A 26566-nucleotide genomic window follows, 5' to 3' on the forward strand; every position below is an offset into this window, starting at 1 on the left:
GGACATACTGCCCTGCTTAGCATGTGCTGCAATTGTGATTCTTCCCAGTTTTGTAGATCTTGATCTTGGGTAAAATTTGAGTTGGAGAAAAAAATTGTTCAAGGGCACACAGGCCATGGTGATATTTTTGTTATGTTCCAGATCTCTGGTGCATATGTCAGGTAGCTACTGTTACTCCTTCAGACCCTGGATGAGGACCCTCACCTACCTACCATGTGTTACCAAAGGGCGTACAGTTACCTCATTTTTGAAAAAGAGCCAGGTTATAGAGATCTCATGTGATATTGAAGGAAAATGTAATTTTAAATACAATTATAGGCCATCAAAAGCCTGCAAAAATAGTCCATTTCGACACTCCTTAGAAAATGACTAACAAGATAGGCGGTCAAGATGGCAGGGTAGGTAAATGCAGTACTAGGGACCTCCTGCAACCACATTAAAATTACAACTAAATTATAAAACAACCACCATTTAGAATGCCTGAAATCTAACTGAATAGAAGTCCTGCAACTAAGGTTATAAGAAGTAGTTACATTGAGACTGGCAGGAGGGTCAGAGATGTGGAACAGGCTGGTCCCACACCCATGTGTGGCAGATAAAAATCTAGAGGAATACCTCAGTTGTGGAAGTACCCCCTGAGGAGTGAGGGGTCCCAGTCCCACACCATACCCCTCAGCCCAGGATTCCAATACTGGGAAAAGAGGTCCCTATAGCTCCTGGCTGTAAAAACCAGTGGGGATTGTGACTGAGTGAGATGGAGGCTGCTAGTGTCCCAGTGTTCCTCTTAAAGGGCCAACATATGGACTTACTTGGACTCACTTGCTCTGAGTTCCAGCACTACAGTAGCAGCTTTAAAGGCACTGGGGAGATATGGGGAGGAAATGAATAGTTTGGCATCAGGGAGAGAGCTGCAGGGGCAGCATTATCCCAGACAGAAATGCTGGCAGAGGCATTGATCCTTTTCCAAACTCTCCCCACACAGATCCAGCAAGTGGGTGCTGGATCTGAGACTCCATCAAATTGGCTATCACTGTTTGCCCCACCTTGGAGACTCCCTGAAACCCCTCCCCACCCAACTTGCAGGCCCACCCAAGCTGTTTCCAGTGGCTTTCCCATCCAAAGGTCCTCTCTTGGCTCATGCTTCGGATTTTCCTAAAATCTCTCAGACAAGCACCATCTGGCCTCTGTATGCCCTGAACCTCTTGCTAAGTGGCCCCAGAATTGGTACTAGGAGCAGCTGGACTTGGTTCGTAGCTTGGCCTGTACTGGGCACCTCCGAGCCTAGCACAAGTAGCAGCCATCTGCAGATCACTTTGTGGCTCAAGCCAGGTGACCTTGGGCAGAAGAGGCAGTGTCTGACCTTGGCCTGCATCTCACAGGAGACCCCAGAGCCAGCGTACCTGGTGTGTAGCTTATTACCACGTTGAACCACCACCCAACCTCCTCCCCAAGGGACACACTCAAAGGGTGGACTCAGTCAGCACCAAAGCCCCACTAAAGCAAGTCCTCCTCTGTGGGGTGAGCCCCTGCACAGTGCCTTCTCTGCTGTAGTTGCAGCTAGTCCTTGAAGCTTATCAGCCTGGAGGCTGGGTCAATTCCTCCTAGTAATGTGCCAACAGCAGTCAAGGCTCAACTACAACAGGACAGTGCACACAGCCCACATAGGAGGCACACCTGAAATACCCAGCTCAGGTGATAAGGAAGCTATGCCACTGGACCCTACAGGATACCTACAATATAAGGCTATTCTACCAAGTCCAGGAGATGTAGCAGCTCTACCTCATACATAGAAACAAACACAGGGAGGCTGCCAAAACGTGGAGACAAAGAAATATGGCCCAAAAGAAAGAACAGGAGAAATCTCCAGAAAAAGAACTAAATGAAATGGAGGTAAGCAAACTACCAGATACAGAGTTCAAAACAATGGCTATAAAGATGCTCAAGGAACTTAGAACTTCAACAGCATAAAAAAAAGACATGGAAAGAATTTTAAAAAGCTAGTCAGAAATGAAGGATACACTAACTGAAATGAAGAATAAATTACAGAGAACCAACAGTAGCAGAGAATCAAATCAGTGATTTGAAATATAAGGAAGCAAAAAACACCCAATCAGAGCAGCAAAAAGAAAAAGAATCCAAAAAAAGAGGATAGTTTAAGGAGCTTCTGGGACAACTCCAATGGTACCAACATTTACTTCATGGTGGTGCCAGAAGGAGAAGAGAGAAAGGAAGAAATTGAAAATGTATTTGAAAAAATAATGACAGAAAACTTCCCTAACCTGGTGAAGCAAATAGTCATACAAGTCCAGGATGCACAGAGAATCCCAAACAAGATGAACCGAAAGAGGTCCACACCAAGACACATCATAATTAAAACGCCAAAGGTTAAAGACAAAGAGAGAATGTTAAAATCAGCAAGAGAAAAGCAGCTGGTTACCTACAAGAGTGTTCCCACAAGACTGTCAGCTGATTTCTCAACTTTGTAGGCCAGAAGAGATTAGCAAGAAATATACAAAGTGATGAAAATCAAGGACTTCCAAGATTTCTCTACCCAGCAAGACTATCATTTAGAACAAAAGGATAGACAAAGAGCATCCCAGAAAAAAAAAGAAAAACGTAATTAGACTTTATCACCATCAAGCCAGTAGTACAGGAAATATTAAAGAGTCTTGTTTAAGAAGGAGGAGAAAAAATATGAATAATAAAATGGCAATAAATACATATCTATCAACAATTACTTTAAATGCAAATGGATTAATTGCACCAATCAATAGATATATGGTGACTGAATGGATAACAAAATAAGACTCTTAAATATGCTGTCTACAAGAGACTCACTTGAGATCAAAAGGCACACACAGACTGAAAGTAAAGGGATGGAAAAAGATATCTCATGAAAATGGAAACAAAACAAAGCAAAATAAAAAAAGCTGGGGAAGCAATACTTATACCAGACAAAATAGACTTTAAAACAAAGGCTATAACATGAGACAAAGGACCCAGAAACTCCAGTTCTGGGTATTTACTGGAAGAAACCCAAAACAGTAAATTGAAAAGCCATGTACATCCATATGTTCATTGCAGCATTATTTACAATAGCCAAGATATGGAAGCAGCCTAAGTACCCATCAATAGATGAGTGGATAAAGAATAAGTGATGCATACATACAATGGAATATGACAGCCATAAAAAAGAATGAAATGTTGTCATCTGCAACAACATGGATGGACCTAGAGGGTATTGTGCTGAATGAATAAGTCAGAGAAAGACAAATTTCATATGATTTCATTTATATGTGGAATCTAAAAAACAAACAAAGAAGCAGGACAGAAATACTCATAGATACAGAGAATAAACTGATGGTTGCCAGATGGGAGGGAAGTGAGGGATTGGGTGAAAAAGGTGAAGGGATTTAGAAGTACAAATTTGTAGTCACAAGGATGTAAAGTACAGCAAAGAGAATATAGTCAACAATATTGTAATAACTATGTATGATGCCAGGTGGGTGCTAGATTTATTGGGGTGATCACCTTGTAATGTCTAATCACAGGGTTGTACACCTGAAAGTAATATTGTACATCAAGTGTAATTTAAAAATAAAAACAACAAAAAAGAAATGACTAGTAAGAAAGAGATAGGCTCAACATTGCAGTAATATAACTTTGTAAGATTGTTTCAAATAAATTAGGCTTTTTAGAAGCAAGATACCAAATGTGGCTCCGAACAACTTCGCAGATGCCTATGTGCCATAATGAATGGCTATGTTGGGGCAGACAATGGCCGTGCTCGGCCCAGATCCCCTCAGGTCCCCCTTCCCTGTTTCTTCTCTGCTCCTGGATTCAATAGGCATTTTTTCCCAACACTTTGGTTCTCTTTTGGAGGCCTGCCATAGTGCTTCTGGAGCATACCTTTCCAGCTGGTAAGGAGAGCCAGAAGCCCTGAGAATTTGTTCCCCTGGGCAGCCCTTAAACGATGACAGCCCCACTCCTCTGCATGGATTGGGACAACTCTATGGCATAATTTATACTCCAGAGCTCCCCTGTAGGATCAGATGAAAGAAAGATTCCTTCTGTGGGACTTGAGATTGTACCTTTGTTCCCCAGTTTTTCTAGAAACATTTTCTTAATAAATCATGTGTACACAAATCCTAATTTCAAGATCTGCTTCTGGGGGAATCCAACTGATTACAAGTGTTCTTTTGAACCGACACCCCACCATATCCCAGGCAGCAATGTTTCCAACCTCCACTGGGCCCTCAACATTGCAGTGAAGAATTTTCAGCTCTTCCGTGTTTTCTACACATGCTTTTCCCTTTGAAACCCTCAGAAAGGTGAAGCAGGCTGTCCTGTGGCCTCTGTTCTCCGTGTTCCTCTTCCCTTTGCCCCACAGACCTTCTTATAAACTCAATTTTTCTTGGGCAGGTGCGTCTCCTGCCACCCCCCCATTCTCTTCTTCAGTCTTCTGTTTGTGTGTTTTCATATCACTTATCAGTATTTATAATTATCTTGTTTATTTGTTCACTTAGCTTTTTCTGCCTGTACCCTGAGCCCCCACCCTGTAAGCTCTGAGTGCAGGAACAGGCCTATTCACTGTTTTCTCCCATGATGCTAGAACAGGGCTGGCATTTAGTAGAAGCTCAGGACATTCAGCTCAAACATGTCCTTCTCTGTGAAGCCCTGAGCACCAAGGGAGAGCTAGGGGCACCTTTCTCTGAATTCCTATAAGTTTGTGTATGGCACATAAATCCAATAGCCATGGTTTTTTTTATGTGTCTGTTTCCTCCACCAAAACCTGTTGAATAGGCTCCTAGAACACAGATGTTTATTATACTCAATTTTAAACCCTCAGCATCTAGCACAGGGCCTAAATCATAGTAGGCACTTAATTAAAAAAGTGATGAATGAATGTATGAAATAGTATTCTCAAGGGAAAGGGTGAATTTGCTAAAAGCTGGGAGTGACTAGAAGATGGATGCCAACAATTTCTCTGAGGACAGAAGAGCAGGTACCATGTTTTTGGAAATGGAGGTCTGAATTAACTTCTGAGGCCAGAGAGCTCTTTTATTTTGGGGAGGAATGTACTTTAGGGGGAAAAAGTTGTTGAGCTATATAAAAGTGAAATAAGGTCGCTTTTTGAAATGGGAGGTTTGTAGGCCATGTGATGCTAAACTCTTCTGAATAATTATGTAAAAGTTATTTTCCTTGTGGGTGGATATAAAACTCTACAAATTACTTCTTAGAAAAACTAGTTTTCCTCTCTGTGGGTTCTATGGAAGTAAGCTAAATTACAAAGGAGAGAGGGACATGGCCATTACATCATAGCCTAGGACCAGGGGCTAAGGAGAGAAGTGGCTTGGCTCATGTAATCACATAAGGAAGTAAGTCATCACAGAGTATGCACCCCATGGGACAAATGAAACTTGTCACCTGCTTTCCTGCATTACAAGCAAGCATGGAGTAGTTCACAGTTATGGTGTCAAAATTAAAATGTAACAGAAGTAAATGTTATGGGAAAATAAAGTGTTTTCATTGGTCATACCTTAGTGTTTTTTATAACTTTTTCTTCCTAGCTAATCATTCTTCATTTATTAATTTTTCATCTGCCCGTCATCATATACTTTTTTGGGGGAGGGGGTTACATGTTTACAGATAATGTTACAAATAATTATGTATTAATTTATTTAAAATTTTTAATAATATGATTTATTTTACTCTCTACCCTAACTGTAGGCAGATCTAGGGGAATAGAAATGAACATAGAGGAAGCCTAAAGAAGCCTGTAATTTGGAGCTCATGATAACAGTCCTATCCATGAGGGCATTCAGGGATGGGGCAATGGGATGAGCAGCCTGGCTCTTGGTTAGCTTGTGCGTTGTTGAACAAGGGAAACCCATGCAATTTGGAGCCTGAAGACCTCGATTAGGGTTTTGACTAGGACACTTCTTAAGCATGTGACTTGACCTTTTTCAGGATGTTTTGTCATTTATAAGATGGAGATAAAAACATCTGCTTCATAAAGTGGTGGGGAAAAAATGAGATTATGTGTGTGAAAGCATGTTTTCCACTATACACCTCTTTATGTATCTTATCTACATGACTGTCATTCTCTGTCTTCTTTGCTACTACTCTACTCTATTCATCTCCTGTCATTTAAAAAATTTTCTTACCCTCCTTTGCAGCCATGAGGCCCGGTTCCAAGCAATGAGATATAAGGGGAATTCTGCTAGGACCAAGAAGAGGAAATCTCCCTTTCTCGCCATCATTACCATTTCTTATTTGAATACTAGTGGAAGATCCTGGTTTTTGGAGCTGTGGCAACCATCTTGAGACCATGAGGTAAGACGCATGAGGATAAAAAGCTGAGTGTTGACAGTGGCAAAGTAGAAAAATTGGAAATTACTTGGGTCTTTTTGACTTTATAAAATTTCTGAACCAATCTGAAACTTCTTCCTTTCAAATTTCTGGATTCATGAGACGGTTAAATGACTTTACTGATGGAGCCACTGCTGGTTAGGTATTCTGTTACTTGCAACTAAATGCATCCTAACTGATATTATACATATAGTGCTCAAGCAGTGATGTGCATGTAAGTGTGCTACCTTGCGGTCATTGTGGTATAACAGGAGAGAGCACTAAACATGAGAGTCAAAAGCTGGTGATGACTGGCTCTGAATTAACACTCTGAGCCTTGATTTACTGATCTATACAATGGGAATAATACCATTTAACCCACAGAATTGCTGGGAGGACTAAACAAAATAATACAAATGAAAATGCTTTGCTACAAGTATATAAAAAAGGATATGAGCTTACTGGAATGGTAGACATACTAGTATCTTAATCTTTTAAAGCTGGGGATCAAGAGACACCATCTAGGGGTGGTGAACACACAACATAATACACCGACAATGTATTACAGGATCATACACCAAAAACCCATACAATCTTATCAACAAATGTCACCCCAATAACTCAACAAAAGTTTTTCCCTTTTTGTTGAATTTATTGGGATAACATTGGTCAACAAAACCATACAGGTTTCAGATGCACAACTCCACAACACGCCACCAGCACACTGCACTATGTGTTTACCATTCCAAGTCAAGTCTCGATCCATCACCATTTATCTCACCTGTACCCTCCTCCCCCTTTCCCCACCTCCATTATCACCAGTTGTTCATGTCCATGAGTTTTTTCCTCTTATTTGTCGAATCCCCCCACCCCACACCCAGTGCCTCCAGAGCTGCCAGCTTGCTCTCTATCTGTGAGTCTGTCACTATTTTGCTTGTTAGCTTAGTTCGTTCATTAGATTCCACATATGAGTGAGATCATATGGTACTTGTCATTCTCTGACTGGCTTATTTCCCTTAGCATAAATAGGTTGATTCTAAAAGTTAAAAATAGCTTTTTCAGGAAAAAAATGCTTTGTAATTCAACAAGGGCTATACAGGGTGTGGAAAAAGTAAGTTTACAGTTGTTCATATGAAAAATGATACAACAGTTAATAAGTAATAATACAAGAATAAACTCTGTTTTGTGTACTCACAACTGGAAACCTACTGTTGCCCACTCTGTATAGACATAAGTTGTCATTACATATTCTCCTGCTGTTTGACTATAGTGGAGGAGGGGTGAGACATGCAGATAGGAATGGCTTAAGTAAATTTTGTTTTTGTCAGAAACCCCCTACCCTGCCCTTCTTTTGTTATCCCCAATGAAATATTACCAAAGGTCTCAAGCTGCCCCCTCAATGGCCAGTACGATCTAGCTCTGTGTTTCCCATACTTAAAGACTGTTTGTTCCTTTTTCCTCCTCTTCCCATTTTGATCCTTCCAATAAGAAATGGACTCAAGTTGTACCCATCCTCTTGGGCCTACTCGTCACTCACCAATCCAGGTATGTGTTGATTTGTGCCTGGGGCTTCCTCTGTTATATGGGGGCCTTAAACTGATGAAGTAACAACAATAGCAGAAATTTCAGGAGGATAGCCAGAGGGCAAGTTAGAGCACTTGGCTTGTTGGTGCTTCTGGGAGACCCCAGTTGGGAGGGCTTCTCAGCTCACAACTATTTTTGCCTCTGGGAAGGACCTCATCCACAGTTGTGTACCCCAGTGGCCTAGTCTCTGCTGTGACCTAGCCCCTGGTCAGTAGTTGGGTGACTAAATCAGGCTGGGGCAATCAGAATCCCGGGATTTTTCAACCCGGAGTTGGAGAAATCAATTTGGCACTCTCTAGCAAGGTGAGTTCTCTGTTCTAGTTATTTCTGAGGCCACCTGCACCCCCTGCCTTTCCTTCCACAATATGAAACTTTCCCAATAAACCCCTTTTTCTTGGTTTGGGTTGCATCAAATTCAGACACTGAGACAAGGACTTTGTTGCAGGTGGTCTATTTGGGTGCTGTTCTCAGAGAACACAAGTGAGGGAGTAGGAAGTGAGACAGAGAAAGAAGACAGTAAGGTGTAATAATGAGCAGGTTCCTGCTGTGGGCAACTTGGGCTCAGTACTGACAGGGACTTCTGGGACACTGTAGATTACATCTCAGAATCATTCCACCAGAGAACAGTGAGACTTATCCTGAACTTTCATCCCCATTGGCTTGGGTTTGTCCCTAGGGGTGTCTGTTCCCTAGTACTTATGGTTCATGCCTGCAGCACACCCAGGTAATGTGCCTTGGAGATGGAGAAAGTGCTAATGCAGACAAGTAGACAGATTCGGGCTTTGGACCTGAGAAGCTGGCAGTGTTCTAGGAACTGTTTTGGCTTAAACTAGTTCACTTCGGGTTTCTGTCACTTAGGACCAAAGAAGTCCTGATTATGCAGTTCACTTTTGTTCTCCCCACAGAGGCAGCCATGCCCATGTGGGGCCAGCCCTGTGCACAAGGTGTTGCTGCCAGGAGCACTTCCCTTGACAATGTACACCACCAGTAGCTATTGAGGGATAGTTAGGGACAAAAGGACTGTGGCAAAATTTATGGGCTGAGTGCAGGGCAAGGGATCAGAAATGGCTCATTGTTGTTCGTCCATGGAGTGATGTGACCTGTTGTCTGGTGAAGACCTCTGAACGTATAGGAGTAGCCTAACATCTGGAGAAATATTAAGGTGCTCATTATATTTTCTACCCCAATGTGTAAATAACTCACTTTTGGTGCCATGTGATCTCCAAGCATGCCATCTAAACTAAATTTTGAAAACACAATTCTTTTAAATAGTACACAAATAGAACTTAATGGTGAACTCCAAACTGAGACAAAACACAATTATCTATTGACCTTCTACACTACTAGAAAACTGGTATTCTTTTTACCTACCTGAAAACAAGCAAATTGCTTCCATTTGAAATGCATTCTGTTGCAGGGAACAAAAACCTGATTGAAGGGGGCTCATACAAATCTGTGACACTTCAGTGGCTGACCATGCAGTCAGGGACTCAGACATGGAGTCACCTTCATCCAGTGGATGAATTACAAGTATGTCCACTCTGTTTAATCTTTCTACTAAAGGGGAGTTCTATGCAAAGCAAATTTCAGAGACTGCTGAAGTAAAAAAGAAAGAGTTAAGTAGTGTTAAAAACAATGAACACAAGAACTCCCCCTAAAAAAACACACTCCAAAACAAAAAAAAACAAAACAAAAATGATGAGCATGCTCCATAGGATTTGGCAGTGTTCTATATAAAAATGTTTTGCTTCATACCTGGTCCTGGCCTTTGTTTGACTTACAATCAATATATCCTCTTTGTTTTGTTTTGTCTGCTATCTCCTGTGCTCTGAGGTCAAAGTCACTGCCACCAATAGAGGTGGTAAAGCAGAGAGAGCAAGGACTCATGAATTAGTTGATCTGTGACCATTTTTGACCTACAAACAGGGTTATGTTTTATAGTTCAACATAATATTATAATGGTCATCATTTGGTGACTATTTATTGAGTGCTGATTATGAAAAACTTTAACAGGTCCTGAGTGACCAAGCTAGGACTCAAAGACTCTTTGATGGCTGTGCCCCTGCCGAGAAGCTCGGTGCCCCTCTCCTATTCTTATTGAACACTCATCTTCTGGTCTCCAGGTAATAAAGCTAAAGATAGAAACTTTTCCTACTTTTCAAACTTCACTGTGCCCCCTCAGAATACGTGAGAAAATGCAGCCAGCATCTTCTGGAAGATTAGGAGGGCAGTAAGATTCCATAGCCACCTTCCGGCTGACATTTGAGCCCTGCTTTCAGCACGGTCAAGCCTTTTGGAGGCAGCCAGCGTATGGCTTGTATCAAACTCTATATTTAGGAAGAACAACTGTGAGCTATGACAGGAATTCTCTTTAACACTTAGCCTTAAACTGAGTTCCCCTCCAGCCCACAGCCGGGAGCAGCTCTCAATCCCGGGTGAGGCACCGAACACTTGAGCTATTTCAGCCACATGCAAAGCATCAGAATTGAGATCGCAGCTCAAAGGACACCGGGCATCCCTTTCACCTTCTAAGGAACCTTTTATTCTTACACCAGGCTGCCTGGGACTTTTCTTGGGCAGTAAACAAATACACAAAGCAGGTAAGCAGGACCCAGCTGGGGCGACTGGGCTTTTTGAAGGAAATTTCCTTGATACCTAACTGGTAGTGACTACTTAAATAACTTTGTAGGCTTGTAACCAGTGGGTGTAGCTTCCTTGTAAATTCATTGTTTATGGGTGATGCTGCTGTTTCTGTTTTATAAATGGTGTGTGTGTGTGTGTGTGTGTGTGTGGTTGAAAGAATATTGAACTAAAAGTAGTTTGTATTGATAGTGACAGTGAGCAAATTTCCATGGTCCAGGTATGATGACTGTGACCCTGAATATTATGTCATTTTGATTCTTATGGCCAGGTTACAGTCTGTCAGCTGCCGATGGATTCGGGCTGTAAATCTAGAAATCATCAGGAGAATTTGAGGCAGAGTAAAGCTATAATGCTAGCTCTTTCGCTTACCTAAATGCAAATTATTGCCAGAGTTGTTCAAGTTTACAATTCAATTTTAAAATGCTTTTCTCCTCTCCCTAAGTGCCAGACTAAGGGGCCTCAGTGACAAAGTTCTATCAATGTATAGATCTATTAATACGCTAGACCCATCGTTTTGAAAGTCCTACTTTTGTCATAGTGTTCCCTATACCCAGCAGGGTAGAGGACAACATTCCTGTCCCTTTGTGGGCACCAGGCTCTGAAATGTGGGAAAGCTAAGTGCCTCTTCCCTCTCAGCATATTTCAGGCAAAGTGAATAAGGGGTTACTTTAGACAGCTGACCATCTTTTACACCCTTCTCAGCATTATTTTTAGCTGCAGGACAGAAGATAATTCCCTTTGAGATTTCACTTTAGCCATTTAATTGACCTTTTAAGAGAACAAACAAAGCCCCTTCTCTGCAAATATTGATTGACTTTCCTCTGAATCCACTTTTATTAAATTAGTGATATTAATGTTGACAAATTTTAGTAAATGAAAGAGACTTATTTAGAAGTTCGATATTTGGTCCTGTCCAATGAAAAACCAGCAGAGACACTGTACATGAGTCAGCATATAGACCATTAAAGGTGCTCAGTGACTTGCAGAACTGCCAGGAAAACTCAACTGTGCTAGACTAGCAAGCATTTTCACTATAGTACAGGCTTTGTAACAGTCAATACATGCCTTGTCAAACTTTCCACGCTTCCAAATTTTAGCCAGAACCAGGAGACACAGTAAGAGAGTGCTGTAAAGAGTACCTCTTTGTATGAAAAGCAGTGGCCCCGGTGTGAGTGGAGTTGTGCATCTAAGGCATAGCTTTCGTTTTTGGTCCCAGGACGAGGCACGCAGATAAAGAAGGAAGATGCACTGTACACTCCGCATCCCTAACGGAGGTGAGCGCAGGGCCAGGGAAACAGCCAGGGAACACTGTCTATTTTTATTCATCAGTGTGCTTTGCCCTGATTTCTCTGCGAATAATGAGGACAGCAGGAACGGCTGCAGAACTGATTTACACAAATGTTATCTAGCCTGTTTGCTAGGAATGAGAGCTGGGATCTGACCAACTTTTCAGAGTTGTCTCTATTGTAGATTGACATATATGTTAAGAAGAAATTCACATGCAAATAAGATTATACCAAAGCTATACAGAAGATAAGGCCCAAGGAATACCCATCTCTTAAGTTAAGAGGTCCACAAAATACAAAGCAATGCAGTTCAGTGGAAAAAACAAAATCAGCCTAATTAAAAAAAAATCAATGCATTATAAATAGCACAATTATGCCTTACCTGGTTTTTCTTTTACATTTCAACCCACTACTGTTATAACAAAGAAATTCCCAATTCTCACATTTCAAATTGATGTACAAGAAATTTTTTAAAGTTCCCAAGTGATACTATTTAAACTTCAGTTGCACAAGCATAAAGTATACTATATGCTGAGATATTTAACGTCTGTGCAAATTATTGCTTTGCATGACTTCTAATAGCTTTTGAGGAATAGAAACATTAAAAATTAAACTACCCAGCTTTTGCATTTGACATTGAGGTGTGTGTCCTAGATCCATAAATTAAAAATCCTTCATTGACTCTTTGATGCTGCAGGACAGACAGCAACCTATTTGAAATATATCATAGAACAAAATGCATTCTTGGTTGTTTAATTTGTTGTTGCTTTTTAATTTTTTAACCACATTGAAAACAATTCTACCTAGACCCTTATGCATGGAGGCTATATTCTCTATATTACCAAAACACTCAGGTGAAACTTTAGAAAAACTCACTGTTTTCATATATGTGGCTCTAAAGACTATATAGTTGGATATAATAATTATAGATTGAAAAATATGTAATTATTTAACTTCCTATAATAAAGCTTAAGACTTTGAAGATCTTAGAAAAAATAACTGTTCACAGAATTGTCAGATCTTTATCTCTAAAGTTTTGAGGGGTATTATTACATCAATTCTTACTCTGTGCTTAAAGTTGTAGATCAGTATACAGTAGTCCTAAGGATTCACTAGCTATGGGCAATGGCAATAAAACAATAAATATTTGTATCATGCTTTATAGTTTACAAGGCATTTGGGGGAACATTACATCATTTTGATTCTTATCACAACTTGTGAAGCAGGTAAAATTTTTAGAAAGTAGAAATGGGCCCAGAGATTTTGAGTGACTTAGTCCAGGTTACACAGGACTCGTGGCCAATGGCAACACTGCTCTCTGGGTTCATTTCCTCCCCACTTAGCACATACCCCAATTGGTGGAGAAAAATCAGTCAACCCATTTTATAGCTTTGGTTTAAAAAGCAGCATATTTTTAATTCACTGACTTTTTAACTTTTTCACCCGGTTCTGTCAACATTTAATAGACCAAGTGATAACACCACTGACACACAGCTGGGCTGTCCCCTGCCCCCCTGGCGCCTGTAAACCATAGTCACCATGCTCTAAGGCAGGTCCCATAGCTGAAAGAAAGCCAAAATCCTTTGGGAAGGAAGCACTACTACTACGTCTTGGGGAGTGACATGGCCATGAAAGTCCTGTTTGCCTTCTGGGACTGTTTTGTTAAAAGAAAAGGAGGTGAGGCTTGCCAGCTGCCTGGTTTACAGATCCTGGGCTCTGGACACACAGGGGGAGATGAAGCCTACTTCCTCACAGTGCTGCTCAGGTCACTGAGCAGGACATACACGTGCACAGCAAGCAGAGAGCCTTGCAGTAGTAAGAGTGAAGTACAGGCCATTTCATTTTGTATGTTCAACGGAAAGGGAGAGGAGGCGCTCTCAATTGACGCACAGCCCTGGCAACAACTAACTCAGATCAAAAGTTCAGTTTCAAGCGGAAAGCTTCTGAGGCCCCAAACAAAGGTGTTTTATTCCCACAGCCTCTTTGCTTTGCTGCTCTTGGCAGGGGGGCAGGAGGGCAGGGAAGGAGATGATAGCGCCTTTCAAGTTTCTGATGGCCTATCATTAGCATCAGGGGCGAGGCGTCTCAGCATTTCTGCTCCTGAATGATTTATCCAGGGCTCTCGTGTTCCCTCTCCCTGAGGCTTTAGGAAGGAGAGTCTCTAAGTAACTTAGGAAACTGAGACTGAAAGAATATATGGCCAGTGAAAGGGGTGACTGCCCAGTTGAATCATGACTTAAGTTCTAATTTATCAAGACCGAGAATCTGAATGCCGCCACCTCTAACAGTTTCTTACTTGTTTTTTTAGGGGTAAGACTGCGTGAATATGTCGAAACAGCCAGTTTCCAATGTCAGAGCCATCCAGGTGAGTAGGCATATTTGTGTTTTAACATCAGCCCTGTGACTTCTAGCCTGTTTGCTTAATAAATCAGACTTTTTGCAGTTGTTCGACCCTAACTCATGATTACCTTCAAGAAAAGAAAGACTCATTGAAGGTACAATTAAGAAAGGATATAAGGCTAGTAAGGTACAACTGAGAAGGGACAAGCTATTTTTGTTTAATTGTGCTGAATTGTAAGACATTGAGAGTTTATGAATGAGAATTAAATGATCTACAAAAATATAGTATATATACTTTTTATGTCTAAGTGTTTGATATGCTCATTGATACAAATTAAGAAATACAATTTCCATTTTCATATCCAATTGAGTTTGTTGAGCCATGTGTTTAAAATACACCTTTCTGTAAATAATGCCCTTTTCTTGTCAAGTATTCTTCCCAAGGCCTGGGTATTTATCTTTTTAAGTACATATGCTATTGTGTCTCATCAAGCTCTCCCAGCAAACAAAAGCTTTGGTTCTTTAAAGTGACTTATGTGTCACTCACAAAAAGAGGAGAGGGAAACAGACATTTGGGAATGCAAATATAATTACAAAGATAACTTTCAATATTTGTTCTTACCAATTTGTTATTTCTCTTAAGGGCTCTGTTTTTAACTCTCACATGGCTCCCACACTGGGATGCTGGCCACGCACTTAAGTGTAAAATTCCATCTTTCCTTTCCATCAGCATGGAGCTGTTTGTGCTTTCTCTAAAGGAACTTTTAGACATTTTTTCTGAACACTGCAGAGCATGTGGTGGTTCCTGAATATTCTGGGTCTGATGCACCATCGTGGCGTAAACATACTCATAAGCAAGTGATGGTGTTTTGGCAGGGCGTGTGTATGGCCAGGTTGTGGGGTTAGAAATCCTAGCATACGCGGGTGGTAGAGGAGAGTGAAGGGACAGATGTTTACCTGTGGTGACAAACGCATAGCCTTAAATGGATGGGCTTCTTAAGTGGCAAGGTCTGTAACAACCTCTGGAAATGTGTCATAGAACAAACTACCAAGGAAGGGCCTATTGGCAAGGATTCAACTTCACATTACCACATTTGCCCCTCTGGTGCCCACCTAGTGAGTCTGGGACATACCCTGACATTTGGATCATAGGAAAACGACTTTACCTACTATATCTCTCTGCCTCCGTTTCCACATCTGTAAAATGGGGATAATAATAGTACACGCCACCTAGGGCTACTCATACAAGATGCTTACAACAGCATAGTAAGCCTTCTTAAGTGTCAGCCGTTATTGAGGAATGTTCTATGTTAAAGCGATGAGAAGTAATACAATTTAATCACTGAATTTTAAGCTCCCAGGATGCTAAGCATAAATTTCCTTTTTATTTTGCAGGACACAAAACCATAGTCATCTCAGGCTGCCTTTGCTTCTCTTCCTGTTAAAGCTAAAATGTGTTATTTTTCTTCCTTAGTGCTTCCCTCAAATCTACAGTGAAAATTCACCAGTGTTTTATCTATTAATTTTGACCTTGATATATTTTTAGGTCTGTAATATTTAAAAAGTTGCTATCGACATTCTCAGTAGCTGTTATTATACTGCATTAAAAAAAATCCATCCACTCCACCAACAAAGGCAATACAGTGGTTCTTTATGGATGTGGTATTGCCTCTCTCAATATATTTTATGCCACACAAAAACCTAATTTAATGTACCTTCAAATGAAATATTATTTTTTGTGGTTAAATAGAATCTTCACTATCTGATATTTCCCTTTTATCTTCGCATTAACCTAAAGTAGGGTCCATTAAATAAAATGTGAAAATGGTTACACTATATAAATGGTTTATAGTAGGAACATTATCTATGGTACGGTCTTGTCTGGCACAAGTAGAAACCCCAATGGATGAGGAGTGCCCTGGTTGTGTAAATACTACTTGAAGATCTTAAACATTCTATTCAACGCAATACAGTTGCTTTTCCTTTTTATTAGTATCTTATCTCCAATTCAGTACAACTGTCATTTCCTGGGTGCATATTTTGTGCCAGGCACCATGCTAAGTGGAGGCTATGCAAAGATGAATTGATCCCTGTGTTTGAGGAGCTCATAGCCTCTAGGACTTACTAGCTGTGTGACTTTGGGCAAGTTGTTTATCCTCTTTGTGCCTTGGTTTCCTCATCTGTCAAGTGGGGAATTAATAACAGTACCAATCTCATACGTTTGCTGTGAGGGTTAAATGAATTAATACATATAAATGCTTAGGCAGGTGCCTGTCTCATTGTTACTGCTTAATAACTATTAGTCATTATTATCAATCATCGTCATTGTCATCGTCATCATCATCTAGTTCAACAGTTCCCAAAGTGTATCTGTTGGAATACTAGTTTTATGGGATGTGGTTACTTAAAGGGTTCCATGATAAAGTGTTTGGGAAACATTACTTTGAGCAAAGTTGAATAAAATCTTTACTGCAGAATTTCTCAGAGTGCACAACTTGCTAATGTCTTTGTAGATTCCCAAGAAGGTGTTAATGTGTGCAATGTTTTCTAAATACATTGAACATTTTTCATGAGTACTTGCAGGTTAGTATTTTGCAGTGCAAACTTCTGGAAATAATGCTTAGACCTCTGTTTTGTCTGGATTGAATAAACCTTAGCCACTGTCAACCATACTTCCAATAGACCTTTACACAGCTAAATTTCTTACTGCACCTATGTGCTCAGAGAACATGGAGCCAAATGGTTACAAATCTCTGCCTGACCACTCACTCACTCTGTGACCTTAGTTCGCCTTTAGTTTATCCTTCTGGAAAATGGGAACAATCATACTACTTAATAAGATTGTTATAATGAATAAATAAAATAATGTATGGCAAGTGTCTGGTTTATAGTATGCAAATTCTTTAAGAGATGGCTTTTGTAACTATCCAAGTAATGCATGGAATGGTGTTGCTTTCTCTTCAACTTGTTCCATCTCTTCCAAGCTCCAGAATAAGAGGGAGGCCAGAACTAGACCCATCCTTAGAGGAGGTGGACAGTTGTCTTTTGTATCCATACTGAAGAAGAGATGGTCTTTGGATTGTAAGGGCATTCTATGTAATTCTACATTTCTTTTCTGTTGTATTAATGAAATCTCATTGATGCCAGGGACATAAATACATCCATAAGAAGTAAGTTGATCTTTTCATAGCCTTGAGAGTGCTTTTGTCTCCAAAGAAGCTGAAGGATCTATACCAGATATGGGTAAATCTTTTTTGTAAAGTACCAGAAAGTAAATATTTTGGTATTGGCAGAACATTGGGTCTCTGCTCCAACTACTACTCAACTCTGCGGGTATAGCACAAAAGCAGCCATAGGTAATACATAAGTGAATGACTGTGGCTGTGCGCCAATGAAATTTTATTTACAGAAACAGGTGGCAGGCTGGATTTGGTCCATAAGCTGTAGTTTGCTGACCCTGGTTCTGTACTCTCCAGGCTATTAAACTCCACTGTTGTTGGGAATGGAGTTGTAACCAAGGTAATGTCAGCACACTAGGCATAGTGGGTCTGATCCCTTCAGATGAATTTGACATGACAGGTGGTGAGGAAAGCTAGAGCTGCCAGGAAACCTAATGCCATCAACGATCTGCTTGGTGTCTCTCTAATGAGACCAAGTGACACTGGCCACTGGCAGCAGCTACCTGTCCTTCCCCTTTCTCCTGAATACACTTTATTTGAAAACGACCATGGACCTCCCCAGGGCCTTAGCCCACCCAGAGCCAACATTCTCTTTGTTGTCACTGGTCCTCACTGGTCCTTTCTCTATACGACTGGTCAAAGTAAGCTGATTATTATTTGTTCTCTCCCATGAGGTCTGAGAGCTTCGTGGTTAAATGGAAGAGTCCTGTGCCCTACTCTTAGCTCTGCTCTGTGACTACTCCCCTGGTCCTTGTGATCTGCAAATGGAGGGTGTTTCATTAAATGACCTCTAAGCCTCTATCCAGCTTTTAATAGTTTATGGACTTCGTGAGAATAACTTCCTAGATTTATTATTAGGATGATAATAATAGTAACAATTTCTTCAGGGTTTACTATGTACTTGGCACAATGCAAATGGGAGTTCTATGGATTCTAATAAAAGATTTAGAGAGGCACACACACACACATACAAAAAACCCCACCCACGAACCAATCAAGCAAACAAAAAAGCCTCACCCAGGATCACACAACTTGTAAGTAGGACAGTCAGGACAATACAAACCCACGTTTGAATCTACCCTACAACACCATTTAGCCTCCTTATTTACCATCCCTGCCTTGGCACAGAGAGTAAGGATAGGATAATCATAAATACTAAGGTTATTTAAGGGACAATTACCATTTTATGGATGTTGGGTCCTTTGTTTTAAAGATCTAAAATGACATTCAGAAGGTGTCAGCATTTCAGCAAAGAGGCTAATAGCCTACACTGATTAAAGTCATCTTAAATGTAAGTTGGCTAGGAATGAAAAGTACAAAGTAAAGTGACTCGGTGACAAACACAGTCTTGAAATACAAATGACCATGGCCATGGACTTCCCACCTCTCTGCTTAACTAACTTAATCAAGCTGTTTGTAAAATTAAACCTAACTCCTTTATCATACATTTTGAAGTAATGATTATATGAGTCCTGCGTCATTAGTGAGTGTGCGGCTTCTTACCATGGGAAGTTTTCCATTGTTACTCAATCCAGGTGTAGAACAGAATATCTTGATGTCCCACCTTTTAGTACTTCTTTCCCTTCCCTGCCCATTATCATTGTTCTTCTACTCTCTGTTGCCCAGGGCATAAAAGCTCCATGGAAGAATAAAACAGCCTGACGTCCCCCGGCCTGAAAAAATAACAGACAGGCTTTAGGGACTCTAAGTGTTCCCTGTCTAGGATTTCCACTTTTAGAAAGGTTCCAGGGGCATGACAGTCCTTGGTACAAAGAAACAGACTATCACCACCCATGGTTGGTCAGTTAATCCAATACACTGATTAAACTAAAAGTGATAATAATAATACATACCTTCTTTTAATATTTTATTTAAACTTAAAACAAAAAATAAACTTCTGTTTGCCACTTGTTTTAATGTAGAGTTAAGGCCTTTTCTTTGAACATGCATCTATTGTTTCTTTCTTAGGTAAATTACTATAATGCATTGTTATGATTTCTAATTCTGGATTCTTTCAAGTATAGCCAGAATTTGAATGTAGCAGTCTTATTCTAGAGGTTCAGTAGTAATTCCAGTTGGTAATTTTTGCTGCTCTAACCATGACTCCATATTGGTGACATGAGATAAGCAGTCATATACTGGCTAAAGGTGCCATTTGTTTTGAGGCTGACATGCACACATACTTCAGAAATATAACTTGCCTCCAACCAATTGTTCACATTATCTTAATAGCTGTATACTACATTCTTGAAGTCTGCTTTTCCCTGGATGACAAGACTACAGTTGAGTCATTCAGGAAATTATTGAAGAGAACAAAAAGTGTTGAGAACAGAGGGGAAAAAAAAAGAAAGAAAACCTCTCAGTATGAAATATCATGGGTGAAGAACAGTGTCTGAGTGGTAGTTTCTCAAGTTGAATCAGAAAGTTTTGTGTATTCTGGATCCATTCCACATTTCAAGGATATCTAAAGACAATTTATTTTAAAATAGGTTGGATTATATTTTAGTTGGTGTATGTATTGGTGTATGTATATCTCTCTTAACTTAGTCTAATATATCAAACAAGAATCTCATTTTCTAATTGGTTATTGAGGAAACATACCTCTTTCTGCAAGTCTTCTGTGAAAGATGCTAGAAATCTCAAAAGGCCATATCCTGCTCCATTCAGAGAAGAACTAGAACTGTAAAACTAGGAAAGCACAGAAAGAAATACTACAAAATGTAGCCCTATATGGTTTCCTCTGCCAACTCACAGGAGAATGGAAAGGGGGGGCTATAGATTCTGGCAGGAGCTGCTGGGGACCTTTGAAAACTAAAGATAGAATCAGTTGGGGGGGGGGTCATCTGAAACAAATGTGCAAAGGGAGGAAACTCCAAAAGCCTTAGCACTAAAAGGAAAGATGGGGTGGGGAGATACGAGAACAATGGCCATGGAAAGGAAAGTGGGTTGGGATTGTCAGTACCCTGTGGCTGGAAGCTATCAGAATCCAACCCACTGGGGAAAGAAGATGTCATTCCATTGTAAATTACACAGGAGTGGCTGTGGGGGGAATATTGTTGTTTCCAGAATCCTTGGGCTTGAAGCCTAGAGCCAAGCAGAACAATACAAATAATTAAGGGAGTAGTGGAATTAACTTACAGGGAATTCTTTCTGCTTTTCTTCACCTGGTGAGATCAAGTGTAGTATTCATTTCACATCAGATAGGTCTATTATCAGGGAACTGTATCCTGTTCTGGCAAAAGATATCTAGTAGATTTTTTCCATTCCCAACTTCGAGGATGTAACAAATTATGTAGAACTTGGGAAAGCAATGCATTGGGTCTGCTGTGTTAGGGGCATATTTAAAAATATCTAAGATGAATAAACATCAAGGAGGGAAAAGAAATGCAAAGAGATGCATTACAAAAACAAAGAAACAATAAAAACAGAAGATCGCTTTGTTACATTTATACAGTCTATATAGAGAAGGAAGTCAACTCCAGGTCATCAATGTTAGAATTTTTCTGTGTTTGCTTTTTCTTTCATAAAAAGTAGCTCATATCCAAAACTAATTCTGAGTAGCAAACACCATAGCTAATTTGCAGATGGAAAAATTGAATCATTGAGAGGTATTTTATTTGCGTTCAAACAGAGCAAGTCATGAAAGAGATGAGAATATGACTCAATTGTCTGGAAGATGCAATAAAAACAGAGAACTACAAGTCTATGTATTTCTATCAAATTGAAGTTAAAGGAATTATTCTTATGGGTATAATTTAGTCTATTATTTGTCCCTCAAATATCACCACCCTACAATTAATGAATCATCTCTAACCATTTATAAGCACTCCTCTGACACTCCCTTCAGATGCACGTTAATGATTGGATGCTTTACATGTTCTTAGTCTGCTTTGGATCCTGTCAATATTTGCTGTCAAAAACTTATCTAGGTTCTTGTTTTCTTAAGTGATGCCTTAAAGATGAAAAAGCATCAAGTCAGTGAGTTAATGGCTGATTTTTCAACGTGGCTTTTCATTGGCACCTATTCTGGAATTATCCATTGGCGTGCCCCAGGCCATTCTCCAAAGTGTAACTCTGCAATTTTAGAGCAAGTTTAGAGAATTTTAGAGTGGCTAGAGCTTTGGTCAAGTGAAAAGAGCTCTTCAGAGAAGGGTATGTATGATAGAGGGAAAGTTCTATCTACAAGGTCAGGCATCTTTGCTTTGGAATCCTGGCTTTTCCTTGAACTGTTTGTGTGACCTTGAGAAAATCATCTAATTTCTTTGAGACTCAGTTTCTTCTTCATCAGTAAAATGAAGATGATAGCCCAAACCTCAGAACTTTGTTGTTAGGATGTAGGTGTTGTGATGACTAAGCTAAATATTGGGATTTCGGGGTGAATTAGGTAGTTTGTGGTAGATGGGCACGCAAGGTGTAGTTTCTGTCCCAGAACCTCACCGCCTGGTTAAGATGAAAGCTAGTTTCCAACCCAACTCTGCCACAACATAGACACTTGTTAAACACACATTCATTAGCAAGCAAGCAAGCATAAAACCATTTATAGTCTGTTTCTGAGCTTGGTGAAGCCTCAGCTCTTGTCTCCTTAAGCAGTGCAAATGACTGCCACCTTGCATAAAAGGTTCACGTGAGGCAGGTGGGGATTCTGTTGCCCTTAGTTGGCAGCAGCCAGCTAGAAATCCTCATTATCAATGGCTGGAGGCAGACCTATTTCAGGATCACTTCTTGAGCTCTGCCTCTGAAGATGCAAGCTACAGGCAACAGATTCTTACACTCTGTTCAGCTGGGTTTCTCTAAAATATTTTAGCCAGTTTCCATATCTTAACATCCTCTTATTTCATGAATAAACACCATTTCTAATGCCTAGTCCATTATTTCACTTGGTTTTTACATTTCTTCAACCATCAAGGCCTCAGGGGTTGGTGGAGATATGGCTAACAGAAGCACCTGAAGTAGCAATCCTGGGAATGTTGTCTTAGTGATATTTTGCCACATCAGAAAGATGAACTCCTAATTAGAGCAATAGATATCCCCAGAGTTACTGTTTAAACCAAACTGCACGTATATAAAATATCATACTGTCTATGCTAAAGTAGTTTAATATAAATTACAGACATTTTAACAATAGGCAGAGCAAATATTTTAAGTATATGTTGATACTCATCCACTTAGGGATAATCTCTTTCAATGGTTGTCAGATTGGCTCCCCAAGTTCCAAGGAACTGCTCATGGCCCAGGGCTTGGGGGAAGCAGATGGGGTTCTGGGCTCCCTACCACCTCATCCAGAGCAGCTCCACCTGAACCTAGTTTGCATTTTAGATGTTCTCACAATACTTTACTTGAAGGAAAGGTTTTGTGGCTAAAGGTTTGAAAACCATTGGTGAAGCCTAACATTCATATAGAAATGAGGAAGATGAAAGCCAGAGCAGTTTTTCAAGTACAGATTATCTGTAGAAATTCCTAGCATTGGGCTCTTTTCACTACCATAAGCAGCCCATGTGCCATGAAAAGGCTACGGTCCATGGCTAAAATCAATCTCTGAGCAAGAACAGGTGGTATTCTCATAGCATGTCTGTTACATTATCCTGGAGGACTTTCACACGTTCCTTTACTGAAAACTTGAACCTATTATAGAGACACATGCTTGATTAAATGGGTTAACAATCAAATATTTCACAAATACTGTTAATTCGAACTCACCACTGGGGAGATGCCCTCTGTAGAAACTTAACGCATGGGTTAGTGCAGTGGTGGTCTAACTGGTTAACTTTCTCCCAAAACAGTCCCTATGTTGACTTTTCCTCTCTTTCATCCACACTGTCTATAGTAATGGAAATATTTATTGGTTCAATAGAGATCATGTTCTGTGCATCTTATTTGCATTGTTTTGATCTTACTTCAGGACCCTAATGATATTTCATCCAATCTGTGATAGTCAATTATAAAATACTATTATTTTATGTCCTGCTAAGAAATAAAACAAACATGCTGATTAAAATTTTAAGATACCTTTGCTATAAAGACACATTGTAATTTCAGAGATATTAAAAGAGATGCATCTTGGATTTCATGAAGTGTGCTACCATATTTGCCACCGTATAAGACATATTTCTCCTTATCTTATGCTTCCTCCTCCTTCCATTCTAGGACACCTGATATTTCCATTAAGCAGAGGAATAGCATAGAAGGATTAGCCTTAGGTTTTCCAAAACCTTCCCTCCAAAATTGTGCTGCCCTATATTTTAGCATACATTGTACTTACTGATCAAAAATACTTTTTGGCTTCTAGGCCCTCGGAATGGTGATGTACCTCTCTTCTTAGCCAACACACTTTGGATCTGTTTCCTTTCTGTGGGATCAGCATTATTCCAGCAGGGAAAGGAGTTTTAAAGCCCCTAGGTAGAAAAAGTCATTTCCTGTTCTCAGGAGTAGAAAGGACCCACCACCATGCTGCCTGGACATGGACACTGGATACTTCCTGTGTCTTGAGTTAAACATTCCTCTAGCAATAGAGCTCATATCAGGCAGTTCAAAATGGACCTTACCGCACTTCCTCATAATTTTGTTCGGTGTGGCACCAAAATGATCCAAACTGTGTCATAAAGTAAAATATTTTACTCTCTTTGTTCAGGCATCATTTTCATGTATAATATCAAAGTGCAATTTCAACTTTTCAAGCACACACATCCAATTACTCATAGGGCAATGAATGGTTCCTGTTAAGTGGCAAAAAATGTTCTACCTTAACAAAAGTTTTAATGCTTGTTTGTTATGAGTGATGCCCCTGCTTGAAGATGTTTTTGGTCTGCACGAAACATTCTTGCCTTTTAAAATCAAATGAAATAGGGACAAAATTCAAATTTACATATTCTCTTCCCCAAGTTCAAATTACTGTGTCAGTATATTCCTTGCATAATTTAATGTTTAGCATAGTTCATGTTTACTAGAAGGTATTTTATGGCAGATGGAGATTAATATGTTATTTTAATGAAGGACAAAAATCTATGAATTGTGATACCAATAAGCTTGAGTTTTTATACAATGGTGTGTTGGGAAGAAGGTAGAAAGCTGTGAATTATAGAGACTTAAGGAAGTGCTGGAAGCCCTAGGACATGGAAAGGAGGAGGCAGTTTAGGAGATGTGATTGCTCCCCTCTCATGGTAAATCTAAAGGAACCTGAAGGAGAGCTCAGGTGTAGGATGGTTTCTGTGGATGCTATTTCATTCTTTCCCATCATTATGCGTTCCTTCCTCACCCCACAGGGAGAATAATATTAAGCACCACAGGAGGGCAACAGCCAGAACAAACTCTCTTCAAATTCTTTCATCGAGTAGAGAATTGTAAAATCACTGCACAGACCTAAGGATGAGTACCAGAAATTTGTAATAAATGGAAGTCAAGTTTTCCTTTGCTTATTTTTGTAGGCATTACAGCAATTTTCTTGAGGTAAAAAGCTTTAAAGATGTACTTTTCGGATGCACTTTTCCTCACAACAATTACTGCCTCAAAGTATCATAACAATTTCTTACTTTTCTTGAGCTAAATCTTCCCTGTTTTCCTTTTTAGGCAAATATCAATATCCCAATGGGAGCCTTTCGGCCAGGAGCTGGGCAACCCCCCAGAAGAAAAGAATGTACCCCAGAAATGGAGGAGGTAAGGGGAACTTAGTTGGTAGAGCTTAGCATTGTCTTTCTCCTCCAAAATCCTGACTAGTGTGGGACAGAGGCATGTTGAGGGCCAGCTGTCCAGGGCAAGGGAGGGCACGAATGGATGTGGGTCAAGGAGTCATCACACAGTATATACATTCCTTTGATGTCTTGCTCAGTTGGCCATGAAGCACACTGCCCTTGCTTTCCTTCAGCCAAATTTAAGTGTCTGGCACAGTTACTTGAAGATGATGAGTTTAACGTGTAATTTGTTGCTTGACTGTGTGTTTGTGGTGTGTGCATATGGGGGAGGGGGGTGGAGCATAGTCTCTCAGATCCTCTTGGTCCACAGTTTCCTCTAGCTTGGTAAGTTTTCACTCCAAAGCTTTTATTGAACAAAACAGGATGCATTTAGTATAGCATTAGATGAATAATGAACCCCAGTGGGAGCACAGGTAATAACTACATTAAATTACTTGTAGATTAAACAAAAAGCTCCAATCTCTGAGTCTTTCCTTGCAAAAGAGGACTTTGCAAGGGAGTCTACCAATTTCTGTATTTTTTCCTCCATGTAATTCTTTTTACCTTTCCTCCAAATACAAATACCTGGTCTTCTAAAATGGAGGCTAAAATTAATAATGAATACAATAAATACAGAAAAGTTCCTTCTTCAAATGTTTATATTTCATCCCCAATTGTGACTTTTCTAATAAAACCTAGAAGGCCTGATTCATAATTCAGGTTTTGGAGCATGTCATTATTAGCACAAGGAACATGGAATTAAATAAAGCCATACAACATAGCAAACTGTGTTTTATCTTTTTAAAAAGGTGAAAAGGTGGTTTTACCTTTTGTAGGTGATATTTTTGGTAATTGCCTCAAAAGAAGACCTATCATCATTTCAAAGTTTCCAAATAAAACTTTGGTTATCCCTCATCTAACCGTTTTTTCCTCCATAAATAATTTCTAACATGGTCCAGAGTCAGTGGTTCCAGCCTCATCAATAGAAAGATAATTTTTGAAGGAGGAGATGGAGTATTTGAGTGATATCACAGAGTTCTGGAATTTCAGCAGTTAAGTCACCTTTGATGAGTACAATTTTGAACATACAAGTTGAAAGGACCCAACCCTAACAGTTTTCTTATGGTGCGTAATAAATATTGAGCTCTGATGCTGCTAACTTGGCCATCCAGTTAACTCATGATCATGGTTTTCTGTTAATTATTTCCCTCTCCATCTGGTCCCTTTACAAGATGCAAACATACTATTTGATTCTGGTTTCACCACATCCTAGCTGTGTGGACACTGTGCCTCAGTTTCCTCAACTCTAGATTAGGGATAACAACAGTACCATATTTATAGGTTGATGTGAAGATTAAATGAGTTAGTATGCATAAGTTAGAACAGCTAGCAGTACAACTGTTTGCTGTTATTATTAAGTCTCCAGTGTTTGAGAATGAAGGAGCACATCAGACTGCATTGCCCCATATAGGAGAGTTTACAGGAAAACCCAATAAGGCATCTGCTCTTAAAGTCCAGA

The 26566-nt window shown here is 40.0% G+C and overlaps 1 protein-coding gene across 1 annotated transcript in view; it reads left to right on the top strand.

The window, feature by feature from the left end:
- Positions 1–10306: 10306 nt before the first annotated feature.
- SMPX (small muscle protein X-linked) overlaps positions 10307–26566 on the top strand; it is a 45242-nt gene continuing 28982 nt past the window's right edge. The window contains exons 1-3 of the mRNA XM_024569937.4: positions 10307–10535; positions 14173–14229; positions 24947–25033. Of these exons, the coding sequence (XP_024425705.1) occupies positions 14191–14229; positions 24947–25033 (126 nt within the window). The 5' untranslated portion in view covers positions 10307–10535; positions 14173–14190. The remainder of the gene's footprint in view (positions 10536–14172; positions 14230–24946; positions 25034–26566) is intronic.

Source organism: Desmodus rotundus, chromosome X (genome assembly GCF_022682495.2).
Source record: "Desmodus rotundus isolate HL8 chromosome X, HLdesRot8A.1, whole genome shotgun sequence".
NCBI lineage: Eukaryota > Metazoa > Chordata > Mammalia > Chiroptera > Phyllostomidae > Desmodus > Desmodus rotundus.